The sequence below is a fragment of the Zonotrichia albicollis genome, chromosome 6 (genome assembly GCF_047830755.1).
Source record: "Zonotrichia albicollis isolate bZonAlb1 chromosome 6, bZonAlb1.hap1, whole genome shotgun sequence".
NCBI classification, from domain to species: domain Eukaryota; kingdom Metazoa; phylum Chordata; class Aves; order Passeriformes; family Passerellidae; genus Zonotrichia; species Zonotrichia albicollis.
The window spans coordinates 31287444-31310575 of NC_133824.1; the positions used below are offsets into that span (position 1 = coordinate 31287444).

The 23132-nt window shown below is 39.3% G+C and overlaps 1 protein-coding gene across 1 annotated transcript; it reads right to left on the reverse strand.

The window, feature by feature from the left end:
- Positions 1–402: 402 nt before the first annotated feature.
- On the reverse strand, positions 403–15133 carry LOC102062684 (embryonic protein UVS.2). Its single transcript, XM_026795109.2, has 11 exons — positions 15005–15133; positions 14826–14850; positions 13777–13914; positions 12390–12507; positions 11673–11851; positions 8024–8105; positions 6981–7108; positions 5150–5265; positions 4521–4746; positions 3312–3430; positions 403–2747 (listed from the first exon to the last, which is right to left on the reverse strand). The coding sequence occupies exons 1-11, from the start codon at positions 15071–15073 to the stop codon at positions 2517–2519; spliced, it is 1431 nt and encodes a 476-aa protein (XP_026650910.2). The 5' UTR covers positions 15074–15133; the 3' UTR covers positions 403–2516.
- Positions 15134–23132: the final 7999 nt, after the last annotated feature.

A 23132-nucleotide genomic window follows, 5' to 3' on the forward strand; every position in this document is an offset into this window, starting at 1 on the left:
ACTTATAGGGGGTTTATATGAGACGGGAGCAAGAATTTTAGCAGGGCTTGTGATAGGACAAGGGACAATGGTTTTGCACTAACATAAGGGGAAAAGTTTTTATGTGGATGGTGAGACACTGTAGCAGAGAGATGGTGGATGCCCCACCTCTGGAAACATTCAAAGTCAGGTTGGATGGGGCTCTGAGCAACTTGGCCTAGTTGAAGATGGCTGCTTATTGCAGGGTTTTGGACCAGGTGACCTTTATGTGTCCCTTTCAACCCAAACTATTCTATGATTCAGTAACTGGGGCTGTAGTCATGCAAGCGTCATCTCAACCGCAGTTATTTGTTTATGTGAGGAAAATGTATCTTAAAATAAACACAGAAATAGACCTATGAGTAGTACATTTTTGTGTGCTTCTGTAATGTTTTATTCCAGGCTGTTTTTCTCCTGCAGCAATAATTGACAGATCTCTGTTCTGGTTCTTACAGACTACAAAAGCACAGCACTCAAAGGCTCTGATTTGTCTCCCAGGCAGGAACCAGGACAGTCTCAAAGCAGGTAGAAAAGGAATATGTTGGCACAAACACTTATTTCTTCCACACACACAGGCTTCTGGAAGTGGATCTCTTTAAAAACATCTGGTTTTGTATGCAGTTAAGGTAATACCTGTTTATGTCATGAGTTATGTACATCTATGGGAATGCAAATATTCCTCACTGCTAGATACCTCTGTGTTTTAAGGTTAAATCCTTACATTTTGGATTTCAAAAGTGTGTTGAGTGCTGAACTTTAGTTAGAACTTCTGAAAATCCTCCTATTGTGGTATTTGAATCCTAAACTTTTGACTACACTGTTGTTCTTTTACTAAGTATGTTCTTTTGACTACATATGCTGTTGTTCTTTTACCAAGTATGGGTAAACATCTAAAACATTGCACATCTGTAGAGCTCCACATCAGACCCAGGGAAGGGAATCTAAGGTAATAGTCAAGTTACAAAGTTGTTCAGCACTGTCTATTTAAAACAGGGACCTGTTTGCTTCATTATAAATCAGAGTTGTCATGCGGTTGTTACTTTTGCACCTCCATCAAAGTCCTCAGAGTCAAGAAGAAGAATTAGCATTTTTATAGTCTGAAGCTGAGCTTAAAAATAGAAGGAGAGTTTAATTTTCTGACATGCTGATGAAATGGTTACATTCTCCAAAAATATGCCAATCTAAATAGTGAGTCAAATTAAATGAAGGAATGCTTTTTATAGCCAGAAGACTGGAGCTTGTAAGAAATACAAATATTTGTTGCCTGCTGTGCATGCACTTTCCCACCATGATGCAAGAAAGCTCTAAACCTTGATGCTCACAACTTACAAATTATCATTCTTCTGTGGGTGAAAATTAACCAGTGCTTAAAAAGCAAAACATTACAGATTTTAAACCTCTCCCCACTGCTGCTACAAAATCATAATTCAAAATTTTTTTTGTTTGCACCAGGAAAGCAAATTGGCAATTTCTACACACTCTTCTTCATAAAGACATAATTTCAGCAAAGTCTTTTATTATTCATTATGCTTTGGCATCTCCCAGTTTGGCACTAGCATTTAATTCTGAATACATCAAGTCAAGGCAGTGTTAAGTGTTTACAGTGGTGATTTCTTTCTCCACTCCATCTCTTTAGAGGAGGAGCATTTCTCTCTTACAGACAAGGTACTTCACACCTAAAATGCTTTGCAAAGAGAACATTCAATGGTCTTCGCATTAGGTTTTCAGGCCTCATTTTTAAAAATTATTTTGGTAACACCTTATGAACAATTTCAATATCCAATTCAGGCCACAGCAAAGTGACAACAGCAGGTACTTCATCCCATTCCCTCTCCCTCAGTGCTTGTTCCTGCTACTCTTAACTTTAGTTTCTTTAAATCTGTTCCCTGACCTGGGTCCATCTCACAGAGGAATAGTGCAAATCTTTGAGTTGAGGTACTGTATGTCATACTGTGCTATGACACCACTTGTTTGGGGTCAAGTGGTGATTTCCAGGCTAAGCTCTGGTGCCTATATGAACTGTGATCTTGGCTTCAAAACATAAGTAAATGTGTCTCAAGATTTTTCTGTATACATGCTGGAATGCACATTTAGGCTGGATAATAGCATTTGCCAGAATACAGGTTAAAGTTGCTACACAGCCATGTTCTGAAATTTTTTTATGGGCACAGTTTTAACCACTAGAAGTTCTTGAAAATCTGCTTATGTAGTTTCAGCTCTGTTATTGTGTTTGGCCATGCAACACCAGCAATGAGAATACTATAACAAAAAGCATACAGTCTCAGACAGAAGCATCCCAGGGGCAGGAACATTTCTGTCCTTGGTTCACCATGGAAATTACACCGCTGTAGATGTAAGACTAAGAGGTCAAACTTCATGCTTGTTAAAGGTATCAGGCTATATATTTTGTTTCTGAAATTGGTGGCATCTTCACTTTTACCTGAGGCTAGCTGGACTCTCACTCTCATTCTGTTTTTCAAACTCCATCTGTATTATATTTACCTAGCAAATGTATAACTCATCACAAATCCCGGCAACTCCCACACTAAATCACTGTGGAATTCAACCAGCACAAAGTTCCCAGTGGAAGTAAAGTCTGCAACCTTCTCTGTCCCACAATAAGGGCCAACTGCAGGTGACATAGGGCGGCTTCCATCATGAATGAGCAAGTAGTCATAGATGCATCTGTTGCTATATTCCAGCTCAAAGGATAACATTTTGAGAGATATCTGGAGAAAATACAACCAAAGCACTTTGTTTCCAGGTTTCAGCCTTTTCTCTTACCCATTTTTTAACAACAACAAATACTCTAAACTCCTTGTGTGCAGGCACCATTTTTTTATTCTGTGTGTGCACCACATCCTGATCCCGTATGGCAATGCAAATTAGAAGCAAATTATTTGCTTAGTTCATCAGTATTTGTATTGGAAGGATAAGCAAGGGACAAGATTGATCTTCTATGCTTCACAGTCTTTCCTCTAGAGTAATATAAAATCAGCACCTGTGTGATGTTTCAGTTTTCTAATGGGAGCCTTTGCCTAGGGATTATTTTGAACAAAGCCTTGTGGTACAGGCTAGATTCATGAGCTCACTTGCATGTCTAAAGGTCTCTCTTGCAGAGCACCTCAGATAGCAAGATTCAGCATAAATTCTTAAAATGAATTTTTGCTTTCAGATTTTTACTCTGAGGATATCTTCTGAAAAAGTGACATAACAGCTCTTATTCTTCAAGGGAAACAGGTTTCATCAGAGAACAGTGATGAAACCCACAAATGAACTCATCTGTGCCTTACCTTATATCCTACTGGAGAAGTGATGACCCAGAAACATGCTCGGTTTTTGGGGTATTTATTGGGGTAGTTTGGAGAGGTGATGACTCCCTTTGAATCTCTGAAAGTGGCTCCACAATTCACTGAGGAGAAAAGGGAGAAAGCCAGATATATTAACAAGAGCATTTTGTCAGTAGAAATAAGCTTGCTTACAGCCTACTATATTATTTCTTCAAACCAAGAAAAGATGTGCTACTATGAAAACTCACTGCTGAAGAACTTTATTTCTTCACTTAGTATTTGTATCAGCAGCTGTACTGAAGGAACTAGAAACATGTCTGACGAATAACCTATGGAGGACAGGGAACAGCTGCATCTAAAGCTGTACCTGACTTTCCAATCAACTGTTGCCATGTTAGCACAGCATTCTGATGGCACTGACTGCCCTTCAGAAAAGAATCAGCTTAAGTACTCAAGATTGCATTATCAAGCTAGATCTAGTGCTTTCTAGAAATTACTCCATTGAATAAAGTAAAAAGAGTAAAAATAACACTTTTCTAAGACTTCTTCAATTTATGCTCTAAAGAAGCTTGGATTCTCAGTTGAAATAAGGCAACTTTGGGCTACTGCCTTCTTGCTGAAAGCATGACACAGGACAACAGAATTTGGTCTGGCAGTCCAGAATGCATGTGTGTGTTTGCAAAAAAGACACCCCTCACATGATTACAGGAAGCACAGTGTTTTGTGTATATAACTTCTAATAAAGTTTTTCATTCAGAAGGTGTAAGGTACCCAAGGTCAGTACCTCTGCTGCTGCATAAAATCCCACAAAACCCTGAATAATATCTTGCCCAGATACTGGCTTTGCATCTCATTGGTTGAGGTCTCTTGTTGATTCTGCAGTCTTTGTGCTCTTTGGCTGCACTGCTCCTATAATTTCAGTCATTGCATTGTTTTTATTTGAAGACATTGTTCTGGAGATATGAAGAAGGCTCTCAGAAGAATGTGAATGAGATCTCAGGATAACTAACATGGCACCCATGTGACATCCCATTTTCTGTTTCCTGTGAACCTTTAGACACATCATTGCCTGCCTTCTGCATTTCCAAGTGCTCTGGAAGTGTCAAGAATGAGCAAAAAGCCCAACTCTGTAGTGTATAGTAAAAGTTTTCAGTTCTTCTGTACAAATACTGCTAATGCTGTTCTCCAAGCTTTGTAAAGGAGTGTTCATACCCCTGTTGTAGGAGGCTCTGAATCCTGTGGCTGTAATGCTCTCATCGCTTGCAAACTCCACCAGCATTGTGGATCCCGATGCCACCAGGGAGGGCAGCGGACCCTTCCCACAGTACTTGTCCAGCAGGACAGGGGAGCTCTTGCTGTTCCCGTTGTAAATTTTTATATAGTCAGAAGAACAGCCTGAGGAATGCTGGAGATCAAAAGCCTCAAACTGCAGGAAGATCTGGAGAAACAAAAAAGCAAAAGTTGGGTTTAATGTTAGACACAGGGAAGGTCTCAAACCTTCCTATTCATTTTACTATCCATGTATTACTGAAACCTTACTTTCTATATAAAAACAGCACAGAATTTCATCTAGTTGTCCTATTACTGAGATCCCAGAGACTGATGTTTCACTACTGCTTGTCTTTGAAAAGCCATCCCATCTGAACTGGATAAAAATTGAGTGAAATAATCCCTCTAATAGTGTTAGGTCTTATGAAAATTGTTGAGACTTTCATTTACTGCATATCAAAATAAATGTCTTGATGCATGAACTGACTCCCAGGGGTTACTCACAGTAATGAAATAATGCTGTGTAGCCTGGATACTGTGCTTCAAACTGTTTTCTTCCAAATAAAAATTACCTTATTTCGACGGATGCGGATCAGCCACAGACAGTTGCTGTTGTTGGGGTATGGGGATGGGTAATTGACAGAGGAGAACGAGCCTTTGGGTTTAGACAACACAGAGCTACAGCAATCTGAAGGGAAGAACCAAACACTGTTGAAGAGAATGAAAACTGCACAGAAATATTCCCATAATGCCTGACAAATCTCTCCAACCATTTGCAGCAGTCAAGCTTGTATAAATTAATTGTACTGCTTACAACTGTATTGCTGTTCCTAGTGTAAAAATTATTGAAAACCTGCAAGTGAAATAAAGGTAGTACTTAGAAGTACTTGCCTATTTCAGATATTAATATTTTTTAAAGACAGTAGGGCTTCATTCACATAAATTAGCTTACTAAAAGAGGCCTGGATGTTTCATGAACTTCCTTAACTTCAGCCACAGAAGTACATTCAATGACAGCACTGCAAAAATTTCTATTAGCAACTGTGTGTATGCATAAGTGTGTTCAAAAATCAAGTTTGAAAACAAGATTTTGTCAAAGCAAAGACAGATAGTCACTAAGGGAAAATGGTAATAGAGAGCATTGAAGTCAATGTACAGACCTAGAGACTGGTATAAAAAGTCTGATCTCATCTGTCTTCTGTTTTTCCACTTCATTTTATGTAGTTTTTTGCATTTTATGTAATTTCCCAAACTACAAAATATGAATATATGACATCTGCTCATAGGAATTTTTGACATTTTTTGTCTTGCTTCCTACTCTTCCTGAGACAATCAGACTTGTAATGGGTTTTTTTTAGTCCCCAAGTTTTTCTCTCTTTTTAAAATTTAGTGCTTTTCTTCCAAAACATACAGATCTAATTATGAAATTGCATAGTAATGATACTGAAATGTGATTCATTCCCAGCCCCACTGTCAAGAATAAATATCACAAAATATTTGTTATCACTATCTTAGAGACACATAAATTGTAAAGTTGTCTCATCTGCAGTTGTGAATGTGGAGTAACCACTCTCAGCAATGATTTTCTGTACTTAACAATCTGACTGAAGGAATGCTGATTCCTTCTAAATTCTGATTATTTAACTAAGTTCAACACAAGAGCAGAATTTCGTACACTAATATTTAGATCTTGTTAGTGCTTCTTGCTGTTTTGTTGAATAACATCTCAGAAAAGTCAAATGCCATGTAAATCAATTAGCCTTTGTCCTGGGAGTTAAAGCAAAACCCATGCAGTGCAGGAGCACGATCTTATACCTGTTTTGTGCATCTTGGCTGAAGAGTTCCTGTTTACAGAGGAATGTTAGGTATTTCTAGACTTTAAGATACCACAGGGATGAGTTAAGAAGTGGGTGTGGCAAGAAAGTAGACATCTATACAAAATGCCTATGGTTTTCTCTTGCAAGGGGTTCTGATCAGGCTGAATGGCACCCATGCTTACAGCTCTGCAGACATTCTGTAATTAAGCAAAATCACAAATCTGCTGGCACTTCTGATGCACATGGCTCTAAGCTATACTTGTGGCTGAGGAGAGCTTACATGCTTTGCTACCTTCAGAAGCTTTCCTGAAATGAGAATTTGACAGAGGTAGCAACCATGAGTTCTCTGATGGATTTTGCTTATCTCAAAGAGCAGGGATTAGGTGAGGATAACTCAAAGTGAGAGTGAATTATTGAAAGCAAATTGTCCTTTCCAAGAAGACAGCAGTTTGGCACAGGGAGAGTTCTGTTTCCTGTTGTAGGGTGAGAGGTAGTGAAGGACTGTGGGCCACATTCCTTTGGGGGATGTCTGTCAGTGCCTTCAGACATCAGCTATATTCATATACCTTTTATCTACAGCACTTACTGCACTTGTAGAGCTTGTTGATTTTAGCTACATCCAAGTTACTCAGCCCATCTCTCTGCCCAATAGGTATAGAGGGGTCAGGAACTGGTACAATAGTTGGTTTTCCTGGAGTGCTGGAGAAATCATACCTGTAGAAATAAGGAAATCACATTTCTAGATTGCTTTTCATAGACAGGGAAGTTCTCTAACTGCATTATCATTTCTCATGTACCACATAAACAGAGTTTTAATGGAAATGGACAAGAAGCTTCTCAGGGACCTGGTAGCCTTCCCTGAAGAGGACCAGCACGGCAGATACTTGATGTTCAGCAGGTGAAAGCAAGCAAGCAGAAAAAGCTGCTCTGTCCTGAGTGAAAAGGCCTTTCACCAATGTCCAGGAAAATTGACTGAATCCCACCTTCTTGGTTCCTGAGGCAGAGAAGCAGAAATAATTCTGTCTCAGTTACTAATTGTCTATTTGCTACCTGCAATTTCCTGCCTTCTGCTAGTCCAGTTTTGTATCATGGTTTTGTTCAGAAATTATTACTTGCATGGGGAAATAGAGGAGAAGGTACATGATACAAGCTTGTACATTATGGACTAAAATGTAGCCTTAGACAGTGTTCCCAGATTAACAGAAGGCAGCATACAACATCTCCATAACACAAAAAAAAAATCCATCTTTCTTGCCTCTACACTTGAATATTGTTGTCTGTGATCAGCTGTTACTACATTCATGAAATAGTTTAAAGTTCAGAACTGGTTTGAATCAGTGGTTCAGTAGAATTTGACTTTGGGCCAGAGCCCTGTCAAAGGTGTTTAGCAAGAGGCAAAAGTACATGGGAAGAAAAATGTTGTCCTATGTTTTGTTGCTATCCATATCAACTCTTGTTTTCCAGGAATCCTGCTGACAAAGGAAGTATGCTCACCCTTAATTATGTCCATGCACTCAAATGCACAGCAAAAGTCACTCTCTGCACAGAGCAACAACTTCTTCCTAGAGCTGAGCAGAAGATCTGAAAGCTGTTTGCTCCTTTGAAAGGGTATTTCCACCATCAACTTACGCGCCATAGTGCATCACTGAGGAGTAGTCATAGGGAAGGCCTAGGTTTTTTGAATTCATTTTTCCAAAGTTCCCTTGTTCCCCTGTAAAGTAGGAAAGCACCATTTCAGTCAGAACAATTATTACTGCTCTAATACAGGCAGTACACTGCCTGCTGTCATAATCCAGAGAGTAACATAGATACTAATACATGTTCCAATGAGATCTTGGACCTATCAAAACCACCAGAGATTTCTGAAATCCATATTTTGACATTTTTACAGTCTAGCAGATTTCAGAATATAAAGTTAATCAACTAAGTTTTGATATAATCAATACATTCTACTCTTCAAGTAAAAGTGTTCCTCTGTCCATCTTCATTAGGGTGTCTCCAAACACATTTCAGTGCATTATCTTGAATACTATAAGCATCCAACCTATGTCCCCAAAGCTGCATTCATACCTTGAGGGGGAAATCTGGCTGACCATCTAGATGAAAAATTAGGAGCTATGCATGGGTGATGTCATACTGAGTCCTAATGCCACAAAAAGAAGGAACATATTTTCCCTCTTACTTGCCCCAGAGCCCATGCTACCAGACATGTTCTGGCTTTGTCTCTTCGTCAAACCCATCAGCAGTGGCTAGAGTGAAGTGATATGACTCATATGAAGCAGAAAAATAAATTGTCAGAACAGCTGCTGAGCATCCCATCAGTTTTCATCAGCCTTAAAAAAGCCAATATGAGATAAGATGTTACACTGATACAGGGCTGGGGCCCAGGGACAGAGACAGGATTTCATGTCACCTAGCTTTATTTCTTCAAGTTAGGCACTGAAGCTATTCCTCAAGGCTTCCAGGACAATCAGAGGAGAGGGAAAGAAAAAGAGACAGTTGGAGGGAGTTTCATGCGAAGAAGGCACTTATTTTTCTCACTGACTGGAGATCATGAGTATGAATTACATGCTGAGTCTCTTCTCCATGGTGAGACAGGCAAATAAGCACTGTTAGAGCAGGGAGCTGAATGCAGCCAGCCTGGCATTAAGACTAAAGCCCTAGCCACTAAGCACTCCTTTCCAGTTCTGTACCTTCATTATTGTAACTACAAGTGTGGTTTGTAAACCACAAACCATCTGGACAAGAGTTCGGAGTTGGATGTTCTTGAGATCTACACAACTCCACTGGCAGGCTTCCAACCAGAGCAAATATCAGCCAGTAATGTCCTTCAGCACTGGTCCTGGGCTGAGGGCTAAGAGATGCAAAAAGATTTGAAATCCCAACTAATAGAAAATTTGGGAATAAACATGAATTTGGAGCTTTTTGTAGCTCAAACACAGTTAAGGCTTAAAATGTTTCTCAACACCACTGGCCTTCCTGACTCTGTTTTAATCTCAGTCCTTCTTATCTGCTATACTAACTTCAGAAAGAATTATCAGCAAGTGTGCAGCTTTTTTTGAGGCGATGAACAGAGACCACAGTCCAAAGGGGTTGAAGCACTGAAGCATATGGCTACTGTTTGGCACAGAATTGCTTTGCTGAATTAGTTTGCTAAAAAAAGAAAAAGTGACAGCATCTTAGCTGGACTGAGGTGCTGCCAGCAAACTACTACCTACCTCATCACATGCCAAAGAGATCTGGCTGTCTCGACCTGCACGTGTTTGGGGACTTACCCCCTCTTTTCCACTCTCAAAAAAAGAAAAAAAATCTACCTCTGCCAGAGTGTAAGTACAATGACTCAGAAGAGCTGAAAAGGAGAAGACTGGCTGAAGCCTCTGAATATATTTTTTTTTTCCCAAAAACATAGGAAAAATAAGCTGAGTTTCAAGTAGCTAAGTGGACAGCAACCAATCAGGCTGCATTTTGTCAAAACAAAGTAGGATGGCTTCCAAGGTAAATTGCTGGATAAAAACAAAACCCAGAAAACATTCAGAATATGAAAGTCTTGGCAGGAGAAAAACTGCTTCTGTATGAGAGCTGAGACACTGGAGAAGGTCGTGAGGTCTAGTTCTGCACCACCAGGAACTCTGCCATCAGCAGGCTTAACAGCAGCAAGTTGTAACATTACGGTCCTCATAAACATAACTCTTTCTCCATTTCCTTTTCCCTGCATATCTTTTCCCTACAATGCACACTCTGCATTCCAACTCCCTTGCCACACAAATCATCTCATTCTCCACCCACGGTGAACACTCAAACCACTGATGATACACCTCATCTCCTTTGGCACAGCCTTGTCTTCTTTACCTCTTCTTCCTCATTTATCATTTCATGATTCTGTGCCTGAATCACAGTTTAGTTACATCTGTATCCTTCAGGAATTATGACATCTGAACCTGTGGAGTTCCCTTTGCAAAACTATGTGTTTAGCATATATAACTTCATGATTTCAACCTCTTTCTTAGCACATCCTTTGCTGACATTTCAAACATGGCACACTCTTGTTGTGCAATGGCAAACAACTCACAGCAAAATTACACCTGAACACTGGAGCTGAAACCTCAATAAAGAACAACACAAATGGAATTTACTTAGGATATCATGGGAATAGCCGAAGAAAGTTTGGAGAGCAGTGTGTAAGGAATTCACAATAAAAACAATCAAGTTCCATCTGGAGAAAAAGATGGATATATTTTTAGCTGTGCATGATATTGTGTAGTTGAGTATCTTATTTGTTGAAGAGACTTAATAGAATTTGGTATTCAATTGTCTGGCCTCATTTACTATTATTTTCCATAATGAACTAAATAGACTATTGTATTTTTACAATTGTTATGGATTACTCAGCTCTCTAAACAGTTGTCAGACAAGTGACTCCCTGCATACCTTCTTCTGGTATTTTTCTTCTGTATACCACTTTCTCACTTTTCCTTGGATCTCTTGCCATTCTCTCTACCCTTTCCTCCCCAGAGCCTGGAGCTCTTGTGTATGATGAGCCCATGTTCCCAGCGCACGGATCACGGGCACGTGCCCAAACAATTCATTCTGCATTCCTTTCCATAAATAGTGTCCACTTGTTTTTCCTCTACAGAATTACCACTCCTGATTGCTTCCCATGGCTCCTTCTTTCAAGTGTCTATGATCCTATCCACAAGGAGGAAATAATTGCAGTCTTTCTTCTCACATCAAGCCAGGTCCCAGAATTTTGGAAATGCTAATGGTTGCATATGTTTCCAACGCCTCCACATTGAGCACCTTGATCATATACATTTTAGGATATGTGCATTTCACTCATACCAAGATGCCTACTGGCTGCCTTCCACTATTTCCCTGGCTTTCCTGGGATAGAACTGCTGTGTGAATCCCCAAAATGATCTTGAATGTCACACTTTACCCCCCTCAGTTAAGGATCCCATAGTCTTGCCTCCTGGCCAAGTCTTTGCAACAACATTTTGTAATCCTGATGATCCTGGTATTCTGGGGTCTGGGCTCAAAATGGCAAACAAAATAAGAATATAGAGCTACTTTCATGCTGCATCTTTCACAGTGCCATAGGTATAGCCACAGAAATTCCCTTAGTACAAACACTGAACAAGAAATTCCATCCTACTGAATGTTCTTGCTGCTGCAATTCAGCCAGCATTAATCATGCTTCTTATTTGCATTGTTGTTCACAAGAGAAATGTTCTCCTTAAACTGTAAGTATATATTTTCTCTTAAGATTTAGTGGACATACCTGCCACTATGTGCTCCCACATAATCTTGACAAACCTGTCCCGATCACTCCGTGCCTGTTCATGGATGAAACCCAGTGCATGGTTCATTTCATGCTGAATTGCTCCTTTATCCATGCAACCATTTTTCACCAGGCCTACTGCTTGGCGTCCTCCAATCTTTCCAAAGTAAGACCAGCAGCTAAGAATAAGCAATCAATAACCAAAAGGATCACATTTAGCAAATACAAATATATAGATGTATTGATTGTGTCACCAAGGTTCTCTAGATATGCAGCCACAGCAGGACACATGCAAATAGTCACTGGCATGAGATATCTAGACTTCTGAAAGCTGCCAAATGACATGGTGGGAGGGAAATAAAGCCTTTGTGATGAGGATGGCAAATTTTAAACCAGTAAATTTGCTATATCAAACTAAGGCAAAGCAGTATAAAGTATTAAGCAAAACCTGAAACAATTATACTTATTTAAATTTTTACAACAATTAAGGAAAATTTCTTATTTTGAATTCTACACCATTATCTTTAAATCACACACACATTTATTCCTGCAGCCTATTAGCTGATGTAGCTACCAGTATATCTAAAGAAAAATGAAAAATTGTCTCTAAATCTTTACTGCTAGTGTGAAAAAATAAAGCTATTACTTAAATCCAAAACAAACCAGAAAAAAAATGAACTTTTGAGTGCTGCCTCCCTCAGGAGACAGAAAGCTTACCTCTGCCCTCGTTCAACATAAACATAGTCTGTTTCTGTAGTGCGATTTACAAACTGCACACAGGTCAGCGTGGAGATCTCTTGCAAAGCATCAGCAATCCAAGACCTCTCTGTTATTGCTAGAAAGAGAAGGGGGCAATCTTCCTTGGTTAATCAAAAAGCAAGGTGCATTCATGGGATGCATTCCTTAAAAACTTCACAGCACTCATTAGCTCTTTATTATACAAGTATAGTAAAAAAAGGGTATCCAACATTCAGAGATCTTCAAACTTATTGGACTTTTATAGGGAAGCATAAAATTACAGCTATCCCACATACATATTATTTAGGAGACAGCTGATGGAAAGCAAAAGATTGGCATTGTTCCTTCCATTAGGCAGAACAGAAGAAATGAGGCAGTTTCAGACACAAATAGTTGGATTAGAGTATCCCAAATAAGCCAGCTGATTGTAGCTAAGCACCAAAACCCTATTTTGTTTATCAGAAAGAGCAAATGCCTGCCTCAGCCCCCTTGGAATCACTTGAGACAGCCAAAGCTCAGGTACCAAATAAAGATCAGGGTGTTTATCTGCTTTGGAACATTTTGGTTTAATTTGGCTTCCTCAGTTATGAATCATCTGCAACTGATGTGTATCTCAATTTCCTAATGTTTAAACTTTGGAGAGAGGCAGATAGAGAAAATAACCCTCACCTATCCACAAAAGTATATACTGCAGTTCTGGAGGCACATAGGCAGAAAAGCAGCCTAGATAACACAGAGATTGAGTTTTTTCAGTTCCTTTCCCTGAGGAGCAAGAATCAGGCTCAGGCTGTATTTTACTTCCATGCCATTTTCTCTCAAGGGAAGCTCTTTGAAGAAGGGTCTGTATGGAATTCATTCCTGCAGCCTTTTGCATTGAACAGAACTACATAGACTGACTAGAGGGAATCAACAAAGGAAAAATATCTCCAAGGATTTTTGCTCCATTTTTGCCTCTACAGGAGTTCTAGTGTGGGAATATTTCTATGAGAGATTTAAAAGAAAATTATAGCATGAAAAAAACATGTTCCTAGTGGTGATTTTGGCAAAAATACATTAATAATGTGAACAAATTGCGCCTCTTCTAATGTACTTGTTAAATGTCAAAGTGCATTGTGGCTAACAGGAGCAAGCTAATATTTGAAATTACAATTAATTACTATTGGCCCAAGTAACCACATATTTTAGTGTGATCTGTTTGGAGTCTTAGCCAAATTTCCATGGTGCTAACAGGATAGAAAAAGAGACACGTCAATAAATTCTCACTTGTACAAAGGTTGCTTTTGGTGCATGCCAGAGAAACAAAGAAACAGAGTTAGGGACTGGAAAATCAAGGCTAACTTTAGAGCATCCATTTGCACACACTCACAGAAATCAGAAGAGATGTTAACTGGAACCTTGACCAGTCCATCTTGTGACTTGGGCCACAAACAGCTGTCACAGTTAATTGCACTGCGTCGCCCTCTTCTCAGGAGGATGTCTCCTTCATACACAGCTATTTCACTACCTGGCAGGAGCAGAAAATAAAGAACATACAAGGCACTGAGAAGGCAAATACATGTGCAGAAAGGGAGATGAGAGCTACACGCTAACCACGATTTTGCATCTTTGGAAATTTCCTTTCACTGGAGTTCATTTCCTAATAATGTGAGGAAGGATTAGTATGCTAAGACTGGTTAGGTATGACTTGCTTCCTGGATAGAAATGCTTAGTATTAATATAATGTCATAGTGCAGCTGTGATCAAAGTTGTGACTAAATAAACTTTAGCTTAAAAAGCTTTGGGAGCTTTCAGAGGGGAATGCTAAGTGTTATAAGTCATTGTCCTCTTCACTAGAGCTTGTGGAATTAAAGAAAAATCATAACTGACGTCTGCAAAAATAGGATTAATAATACATTACTATTAAATAAATTACAGTTTTTATCATGCATATTGAACGTATGCAAGTTATTAATGTCCAGGTTAACTATGGATTTTACTTAAGACATTGTGATGTGCTCCTCAGTTCTGACTAAAATACTGGGAATACATTTCTCACAGACAAAAGCTATCTGTTATTAAGCAAAAAATTACAGAAGTTTTGGGTATAGCAGACAGGAAAGTACCATATATCACATAAGATAGAAAACAAACGGAAAAATACTCTGATTTGCTAGAGCTACATACGGAAAAGAACATTTCATGTAGCAATTGTTCAATAATTCTTCATAATTTTTTTATCACAACAGCATAAAAAAATCACAATGAATGTGACATTGAAACACATTTGAGTTCTGTGAATTGCCTTCCACTGATGGTGGAAAAAAACCCCAAAACATTTTCAAAGAGAAAAATATACCAGGTCATGATATTGAAGTATACAGATGTAGCTCCACCAAAACTTGCAGTAATTTATATGATAATTATAATCAAACTCACCTAAGTCATTCTTTCGTGTAGTTATCTGGAAAAAAAATTGTACATATATTTTAGTACATGCTTATCTCCATAGCAGAAACTTGTATCAAGTAGATTCACAGCAGTAAGAGTTTCTAATTAATTTTAAGATAGAGCAACTCAGCAGCAGCCATGTAAATTCTCAACATCTCAGGACACACCTGAACGGGTTTACTTAGTGCAAAGCTACAGAGAAATGCTAAATGAGTTGGCAGAAGAAAGTACTTCATCTTCAAATTTCCAAGATGAACTTCTCTACTCTGCAGCTTAGTTCTCCAAATTGTGGTCAGTTTACTTGGGGCAAGTTTTATGGGAAAGCTGCTGCTGTTGTTAAGAAGCGTAACAAAATTAGATAACAAGAAGTATTTTCACAAAACAAACAAGCTGCAGGACCTCTCAAGAGAATTTCCAGGCTCTCATTTCTTATTTATCTTTAGAAAACAGAGGAAGTGGAGCAATAGGAAAGAAAATTCAGTAACCTTTAAGTGACTCATCTTTAATTCTCAGAAGAAGCCATGAGCTGCTGCAGGTCCCCTCACTGCTGACCAAGGGACAGGATATCCGGCTGCAGTCTGTTTACAGCCAGACTCCATCTCAAGGAACTCTTTGATCCATCCACACTGACTACCTGTAAAAGTAACTCCTTAGCTTGCTGCCAGGAGACACCCTGCTCTGCAGAGCCCATCTATCTGCCTGTCCCCTCTGTGCACAGCTCCCAGCCCAGCATTTCTGGCCAGGAGCACTGAAAATCTGTTGGAGTCAGAGATGAATCTGATTGTTGACAGAAGTTGTTTTTTCAACATGGTATCTTGCAATATAATCGTTGTTGACAGAAACTGAGTGTCTTTCTGGAGTCTACAAAAGCCTAAAACCACCAGGTCATGGAATTTTGGCTTCCCAGCTTCTGGGAAGCCCTCCTTCCTTTGATGTCCATGAACAGAAACAAGACTAGAAAAGCAGGCTCAATCCTAGAAAACTCACACTGTAAGAGTAAGGCAAAGAATTAGAATATTCATGCTAAAGCCACATGAACATCACTATAGGCAGGCAGATCCTGTTTTCTTCTCCCAGCTTCAGTCCCTGCACGAATACTGAGGAGCTGTAGAAAATGGTAAAGATTTACCGTATCAGATCTTTAAGAAACAAGCAAGAAAACCTTTGACATTTTCTGAAAAGACAATATTTTGAGGAACCTATGTGTTTCACAGTAAATCAAGATGGCATGGCAAGTGCCTTCCCAGAGAGATATATGGGCTGGTCTATTATTTTTAAGGAGTACTTTGCCAGGAAATTTTTAGCTGATATTATGCAAAGCTTTGCTACTAATATTTTAATTTTACCCTACTAATAGTTTGCTCCTCAACTTTCTAAAACAGTCCACATTCCTGTGACTTCCACAATTTATCTGCATTTATCATTTCCATGTAGAAAAATAATGAGGTGCAGATAAAAAGGGCCCTTTTTTCTTTGGCTGATCAGAGGATGAAGTATAGAAGTCCTCATTAGTTTTTTTAAATCATTAACCAGAGGTCCTCCAGAACAGTTCCAAGCAACCTCTGTGTCTATTCAAGATCAGGCACAAAAGAGGCAGAAGGAGTCACAGGAGCATATTTCTGCTGCTACACATCACAAGATGACAGAGGAGAGAGCAGAAGTTATTAGGCAATAAAAGCAAGAGAACAAGAGCAGATCACTGTGGAGAGCCTGCAGCTGGGTCACTCCAGGTGTGCAGTAAGCAGGGATGGGAGGGCCCTTTGAAGTTCTGCCATAGAGTTTTGCATATTCATTCCATGGGGAAAAAAAAAAGCAAACCCTCAAATCAAGAGATTTACCCCATGGTTTAATTAGTTTTCCTGACTGCCAGAAACATCTGGGTGTTTTTCAAGGCTAATTTATAGACCAAAGTCTTGTATCACCTGATAACACATTATCAGGACTGGTCTCATAGATGCAAATTTCCTTTTTGATGCTGCTTGTCTACATTATCTGCTTTGATATTCTACCAGAATACTCTTCAGGTCTTGGTTTCATTATCTCTCCAAATAATTTGACTACACAGCTCTAACTTGCTTTACTTTCCCATATGCCTTTTCTTACATTGCATTTGACAGTTCTCATTCTTAGCCACACTGTCCTTGATCTGCCACATATTTTATCACTGCTATTTGTTAGAAGTTTTAATATTATGTTTATCACAGTTTTGGGGGTGCTTACTTAGTTTCACCTTTATTCCATGACAGAGAATGAGCACTTCTTTCACCATGTGATCCAAATTGCTCTTGACAAAACATTAAATGACAAAGTCAGAAATAAAAAAAAACACCTGAAGGTGTTTAAGTAGAAGGCTTTTCCCTAGTTCTGTTTCAGTAACAAGCATTAAGTATAGTATGTCCCATTTTTTTCCATAATGAGCAAGTACAGAGGCATTTTCCCTGGCTAAAGCATTACAGTGAATGAACCTATGAAGGGTTCCCTTCCTGTGAAGGGAAGCAAAATTCAGGAGGGTGAACGGCCATGTGATTGTCTAAGCAGCCAGTGGAATATCACATTAAAGCTCAGTTACTCAGATATTCACTCAAAGGTTATGCAGGCAATTTCTAGTGAACAAACAGTTGGCATAACTCACCAGTGTGTTCACCTTAAGAAGTTTATTGCCTTTGAGGAGGAATCACAGATATCTCTACGTGTTTAAAGAGGCCAACTGTCCTTACTACATTAAAAATCCAAATTTTTAAGGTAATAGTTATAGAAAGCATTGCACTTACTACATGACAATTCTTTTTAAGGCTGTTTTGAGCAAGTCTGCATTTAGGGAGAAGTCAGGTTCTGCAGAAGACCATTTTAAAATAACTTTGTAGCCATTAAATGAAGCTATTATACTACACTATAACAGGCTGAAAAGAGTTAAACAATAAAAACATGCAGAAAAAATAATTTGTGATTAAAATTATGATATTTGAGGGTTAAATGTTTACAGATATTTTGTCTTTCAAGATGCTAGGATTAGTGAAAGCATGCAATTCATGCCTCATTAACTGATTGAGAGAAGAAAATGAGCTTTCCTGCTTTTGAGTTGTGAGTCAGTTAATCAGTTTAGAATAATTAAATCATTGACCTTGATCAAGTGCAAAAGTGTTTTGGCTTTTGCAGAAAATGTCAAAATCACAAAAATAGGATTTAAATCTGGTCTCTGGTCCTTACCTGTCCCAGTTACCAGGCAGTAAAAGCCAACCTTTCATAGCAAAGGTTTTGAGCAAAGCATACACTTGATACAAAAACCTTTGAATGCTAGTTTTATTATAATTAGTCAATTGAGGTGTATGGTACAGCATTTTATTCCACTGCATATATTGACATATTCCCACATTTTGGGTATGTTTCAGTTTAAAAGAAATATTTATTCTTTAAAAGAAAAAAAGGTCACCAGCGTCAATACTGAGCTATGTTGAAATCAGTTTAAAACCACCATGTGGGCAGATTCTGTTCCTCCCAGACCCCCTGCAGCAGTACAATCTCTGCTATTTTACCACCACTTACCCTTTACCTTTCCAGTGTCAGAATGATACAATCATGTTAGAAAGGAGAGGCACAAGTCCAAAGACTTTGCGCTGGAGAGAACTCCAGGGGTCAATGAGCCTCAGCCCCAGATGATGCCTAGAGACAGAAATCAGCTGAAGCATTTTCTGCACAGTCAGTTTTCTCTGATTTGGAGTAGCTGTAGGCTGAAGAGAACTTTACTATAGCTTTTGAATTTGATGCATGGGGAAAGTTGAGTTCCTGGAGACTACAAAGGCTGTTTTCAGTGTTTGAGTATTAGGTACCCAAGGACCAAGCCAGACAAAAATTGGCTGGTCTATAGCTTCCCTGGTTCTGGTAAAATCTGGTCTGAAAGCAGTGTCCAAGGGCAAACATCACATTAAAGCATTGTTTTATGTTCAGACACACAGCAGAAGTCCTGATTTAATGCTGCTCTCTAGTGGTTTGCCATTTGTACAAGTGGGACACATTTCCAGAAAGAGTTAGGAATGCCCCATCACCACTCCCAGCAGGGATCACTAACTGCTTCCTGTAGAAAATGCTTACAGGCATGAAGAGTCGGTCCTGTAAGCTGTGCTGAGAAGTGATGCATCAATTTTGGCCTGAACCATCTCAAAACTTTGGTTTTGCTTCTGCAGCTTGTGGCTGCAGTACACACCTCCTCCAGACACACAGATTATACATACAAATGCCACAATGTGTTTCTCAGGTGCTTTGATGGCCCATTAGAAAAATGGGCCATTTAGCTGCACCATTTTCTCTAGGATTCTCAAATCTCAAGATTTGTTTTATTGATGAGTGGAAGCCAAATAATCTTCCTACTCTGTTCTAGCTCCACTTTAACTACACAGCAGAGGTCATTGCCTCTTTCCTGATTTGCCTTGAAAGAGAACCAAGACAAATGGGCCAGAAGGGGACAGCCTGAAAAGGGCAGCTCTGTAAGGGGGGCTCCTGAGGGAAGCACAGCCTGTTTGATGTGAATTACACCCAGAAGCCAAAGGCAGAGACTAGACTAAAGACAAGGACACAGCATAGGTACAAGGTCCAGGAGAGAGACCAAGACTAGGCCAAAGACACAGTATGGAATGAATGCAATTGCTCATCCTGGATGCTTTTCAAAGTTTGATTGCACTTTCCTGTAGCTCTGGCCCTGTGGTGATTTAAGCAGAGCTTACTGAGCTCACTCAGCAGCTGAGCAGCTTCATATGTAAGTTGGCCCTGAACTCCTGGGTGAGCATCATCTGCTCCTACTAAGTTGTTACTATTTACTTCACTGATTTGTGTGAAAACCCTTTCTTGTCAGCAGTGATATTTTCTCTGAGACATTCTTCCAAAACATGAGATTTCCTCAGATCAGCTCCTGGAAGGAATGTTTTACCAGGAACATCCCTGTTCTGTAGCACCTCAGCCTAAGGGATGCACTGCTTTACTGCAGTAACCTTATCTTCTCCTTTACTACTTGTTTATCTACTGACTCCCTCAAGTTTGATTGGTTTTTGCTGTTTTGGTTTTTTTTAATTCTCATTTAACCCAGGTTATATGATGCCATTTTTCAGAATTTACACTGCCTTTTTTTTTTTACTATTCAGATCTTCCATTCTTTATTTCTGCTGCTTCCTGTGTCTAAGCATGATTGTTGCATTTTTACAATGCCCAGTACACATCTTATTTCGACTTCAGATAATGATTTTTTTTGTCATTTTCAAGTTTTTGTTCCTTTAGTTGCTCCTTTTGCCTAACTTGTTTGCTTTTTGGGAATAGTTTTAAAGGTTCATATTACAAGTGTGCATTTTTCAGGTCTTTCTCTGCAACCAGAATTTGGACCTTATAAAAACACAGAAACATATATACATGTGCATCCATTTCCACAGCAGCTTTCAGGGCAAGAAAGAAAAATGGTTTCATACAGAAGAGATTATTTTCAGATGAAATTTCTTACTAGGTAAGCACTGAGCACCTGGAAGAAAGCAAGCATTTCTTTCATAAATCTGTCAGGCTGATATTTCAGAAATCAAATAGGTTCAGTTTCTCTGAATATTTGTAGGGACAGCACATGTTTTGGGACTACACTACTAAGCTAAAAAAGGTTCAAAAATGTATAAGTGGATAATAATGTACAGAACTTTCTTAGCATTTCTCATTCAAATTATTATGAAACTATATTAAAATATTACACTGAAAAGCGGGGTGAATAGCTGCATTTCATCAATAAAGAAATTAGATGCTGACTCTCTCAGCAGTAGAATAAGAACTGAGTCCCTTGTCCTCACTCTCTATGTGGATTGCTACACATTCCTGACAAGCAATATTTGGTAAAGGAACAGAGCCTCCAGTTTTTAGGCATTCTCTTGTAAGCTCTTACAAATCATCTGGGTACTTTTATCTCATCTCTACACAGAAATTATGGTAAGACCTTATGGTAAGGCCTGAAACAAGGAAATCTGAGAACCTGCTGTAGAATCTTAGTGCTCGTTGATATTTAAGTCAGATATTTTAGATGCCCATGTTCTGCTCGGAAAAAAATAATGAAAATTCAGTTGGTCACTGTCTTTCTTCTGGAGATTAAAAGGAGCTAAAACCACTATATAAGGGTACATTTCTCCCTCTGTCAGCTGAAGAACCAGATACCTCATGAACAGTAAAATTAAAGCAAGGAAAGAAGGAAGAGAAAAATATGGTGACAGAATCTGAGTCTGTTGTATCTGAACTCGTGCTTTCTGACAGCTGTGGCATTGCCACTGCATTTTATGCAGTTCTGCTATGCAAACTTAGCACTTTCCCTACTGCAGTGGAGAACTGACACCTTTAGCATTTTGCTTTTAAAATAGCTCATTTTTCAACAGTTACTAGAATCCATATAACTTGCCAGTGCTTTTATCTCCAGGGCAATGCTGGTATCTTATCTCCATGGTACCTCTACAATAGGCAAACTGAGGTCAATTTTTTTCCTTTTAGAGCTATAATTATCAAGGCACAGCCCATTAGTGGAGAATAGCATGAAGGAGATGAAAGTTCCCTTTCATGGCAGTAAATGGTCCCACCACATTTCAACAGGCTCAGACAAAGGATTAGGTGTATGTGCTAATCCCCATATGCAGGCATAAAAGCATAAATGCAGAAACAGTTTTGCATAGGGGCAGTGTCTCTTGCAAGCACCTAAGCAAACAAACACTCCCAAATATTTGCTCTGCAAGAAGTTTTTTAAGAGTATCTGAAATCCATGACAAGCATTTAAGCAGTCTGTGCAAAATTCTTCTTGTGTTGTTTTGTGGTGAAGCCAAGATTTGAATCTCGCTCCCCCATCCCCTCCAAGCCACTGCTGTGTGCTGGGTCTGAGATGGAACTGGATTCATGTCAAAATGATGGTTATGTATTACATCATCAGCTGTAAAGCATTGTTATCACCCACTTTGGTGCAACTCCAATTAAATATTCAGAAATACACGAGAGTTGATCCTTTGACTAATGTACTGCCAGGCAATTTTTTAATATGTGTGCCCCCATCATTCCTGTTCATACAGCATCCCCAGTGCAAGGTCTAATTCTCCCTCTTCCATGCAGCTTTTGCTTCAAGTAATTATCTGAGAGTCTCTGTTCTTAATAAAGTGAGACCAGCACCTACAGAATGACAGACAGTCCTCCAGAGTTTATCTGTCACCTGAAGACTGGGACTTGCTCTAACCCTAACCTATAAAGAGAGTCAGTCACCTGTGGCAGCTTGCAATATCTGTGTTAACTGTAAACTGCAAAACCTACACATGGATTGTATATTACACCAAATAAAGGAACACTATTCTTTGCTTAATACTAGTCATTCTGGGATTGCATATAGCTGCTTTGAAGTGTCCAACACTCTAGACACCATTCCAGGTGCTGACATCTGCCCCAGCCTGACATGATAGGCAGCTTGAACACAGACTTACCTCTGTGATGCTATCTGGGGGATTTTCAGAATATTTTACTTGATGATTGGACTTTCCCATCAATATTAAAGTGTATTGTCAGCTGCTCTTGGTGGAAACTTGTTTTGAGCAGAAGCTGTTGAACGTGCATAGTTTTAAAAGGTACACAAAGCGTGCCTGTGTGAGAAGTGAAGCATCTCTGGCAGTTACTGTGTCAATGTGGTGACACTGACTGTCACTTTTCTTTTTGCTATTGATTCCCAGGTAGATGGTCTCTGCCTGTTTTCTAGTGTTGCAGTTCAACAACACTGTCACTATTCCAGAGGGTGTACTGGAACATTAATACGGATCTAATGCAAGGCAATAGGTCAGTGGCCAGGGTGGAGAGATGACCTGGGAGAGGAAGTAAGAGGGCAGGACAGAGAGAGTTGGCTAAAGGTGCAGTGGACAAGCAGACCTGGATTTAGCTACAGCCCAAAGTACACCTGTAGCTCTTAGGAAAGTTCACACAGTGTCCAGCAGAGAAACAAGCCACTGATGTTAATCTTTCATCTCTAAAGGAACAAGGGAAGGAAAACTCCACCTACTCAAAAGGAGCACACAGTGATACAGCCAAATATCCAGTGATACAGCCAAAATACAAGACTGCCTGTGCTTTCCTTGTTGTACCATTAGGATTTAAGGGTGTTTGAAAATGAATAGGAACTCCTTAAACTCAACAGAAGGCTAACCAAGTCAATGTTTCTTTATGTCTTAACACTGTGAGGTACAATTTATCTCGGAATAAAAGTGTATCTCAGTTCAGAGCCACTAGTATTCTTTCTGGACCACAGATTCTAGGCTTGAAGGC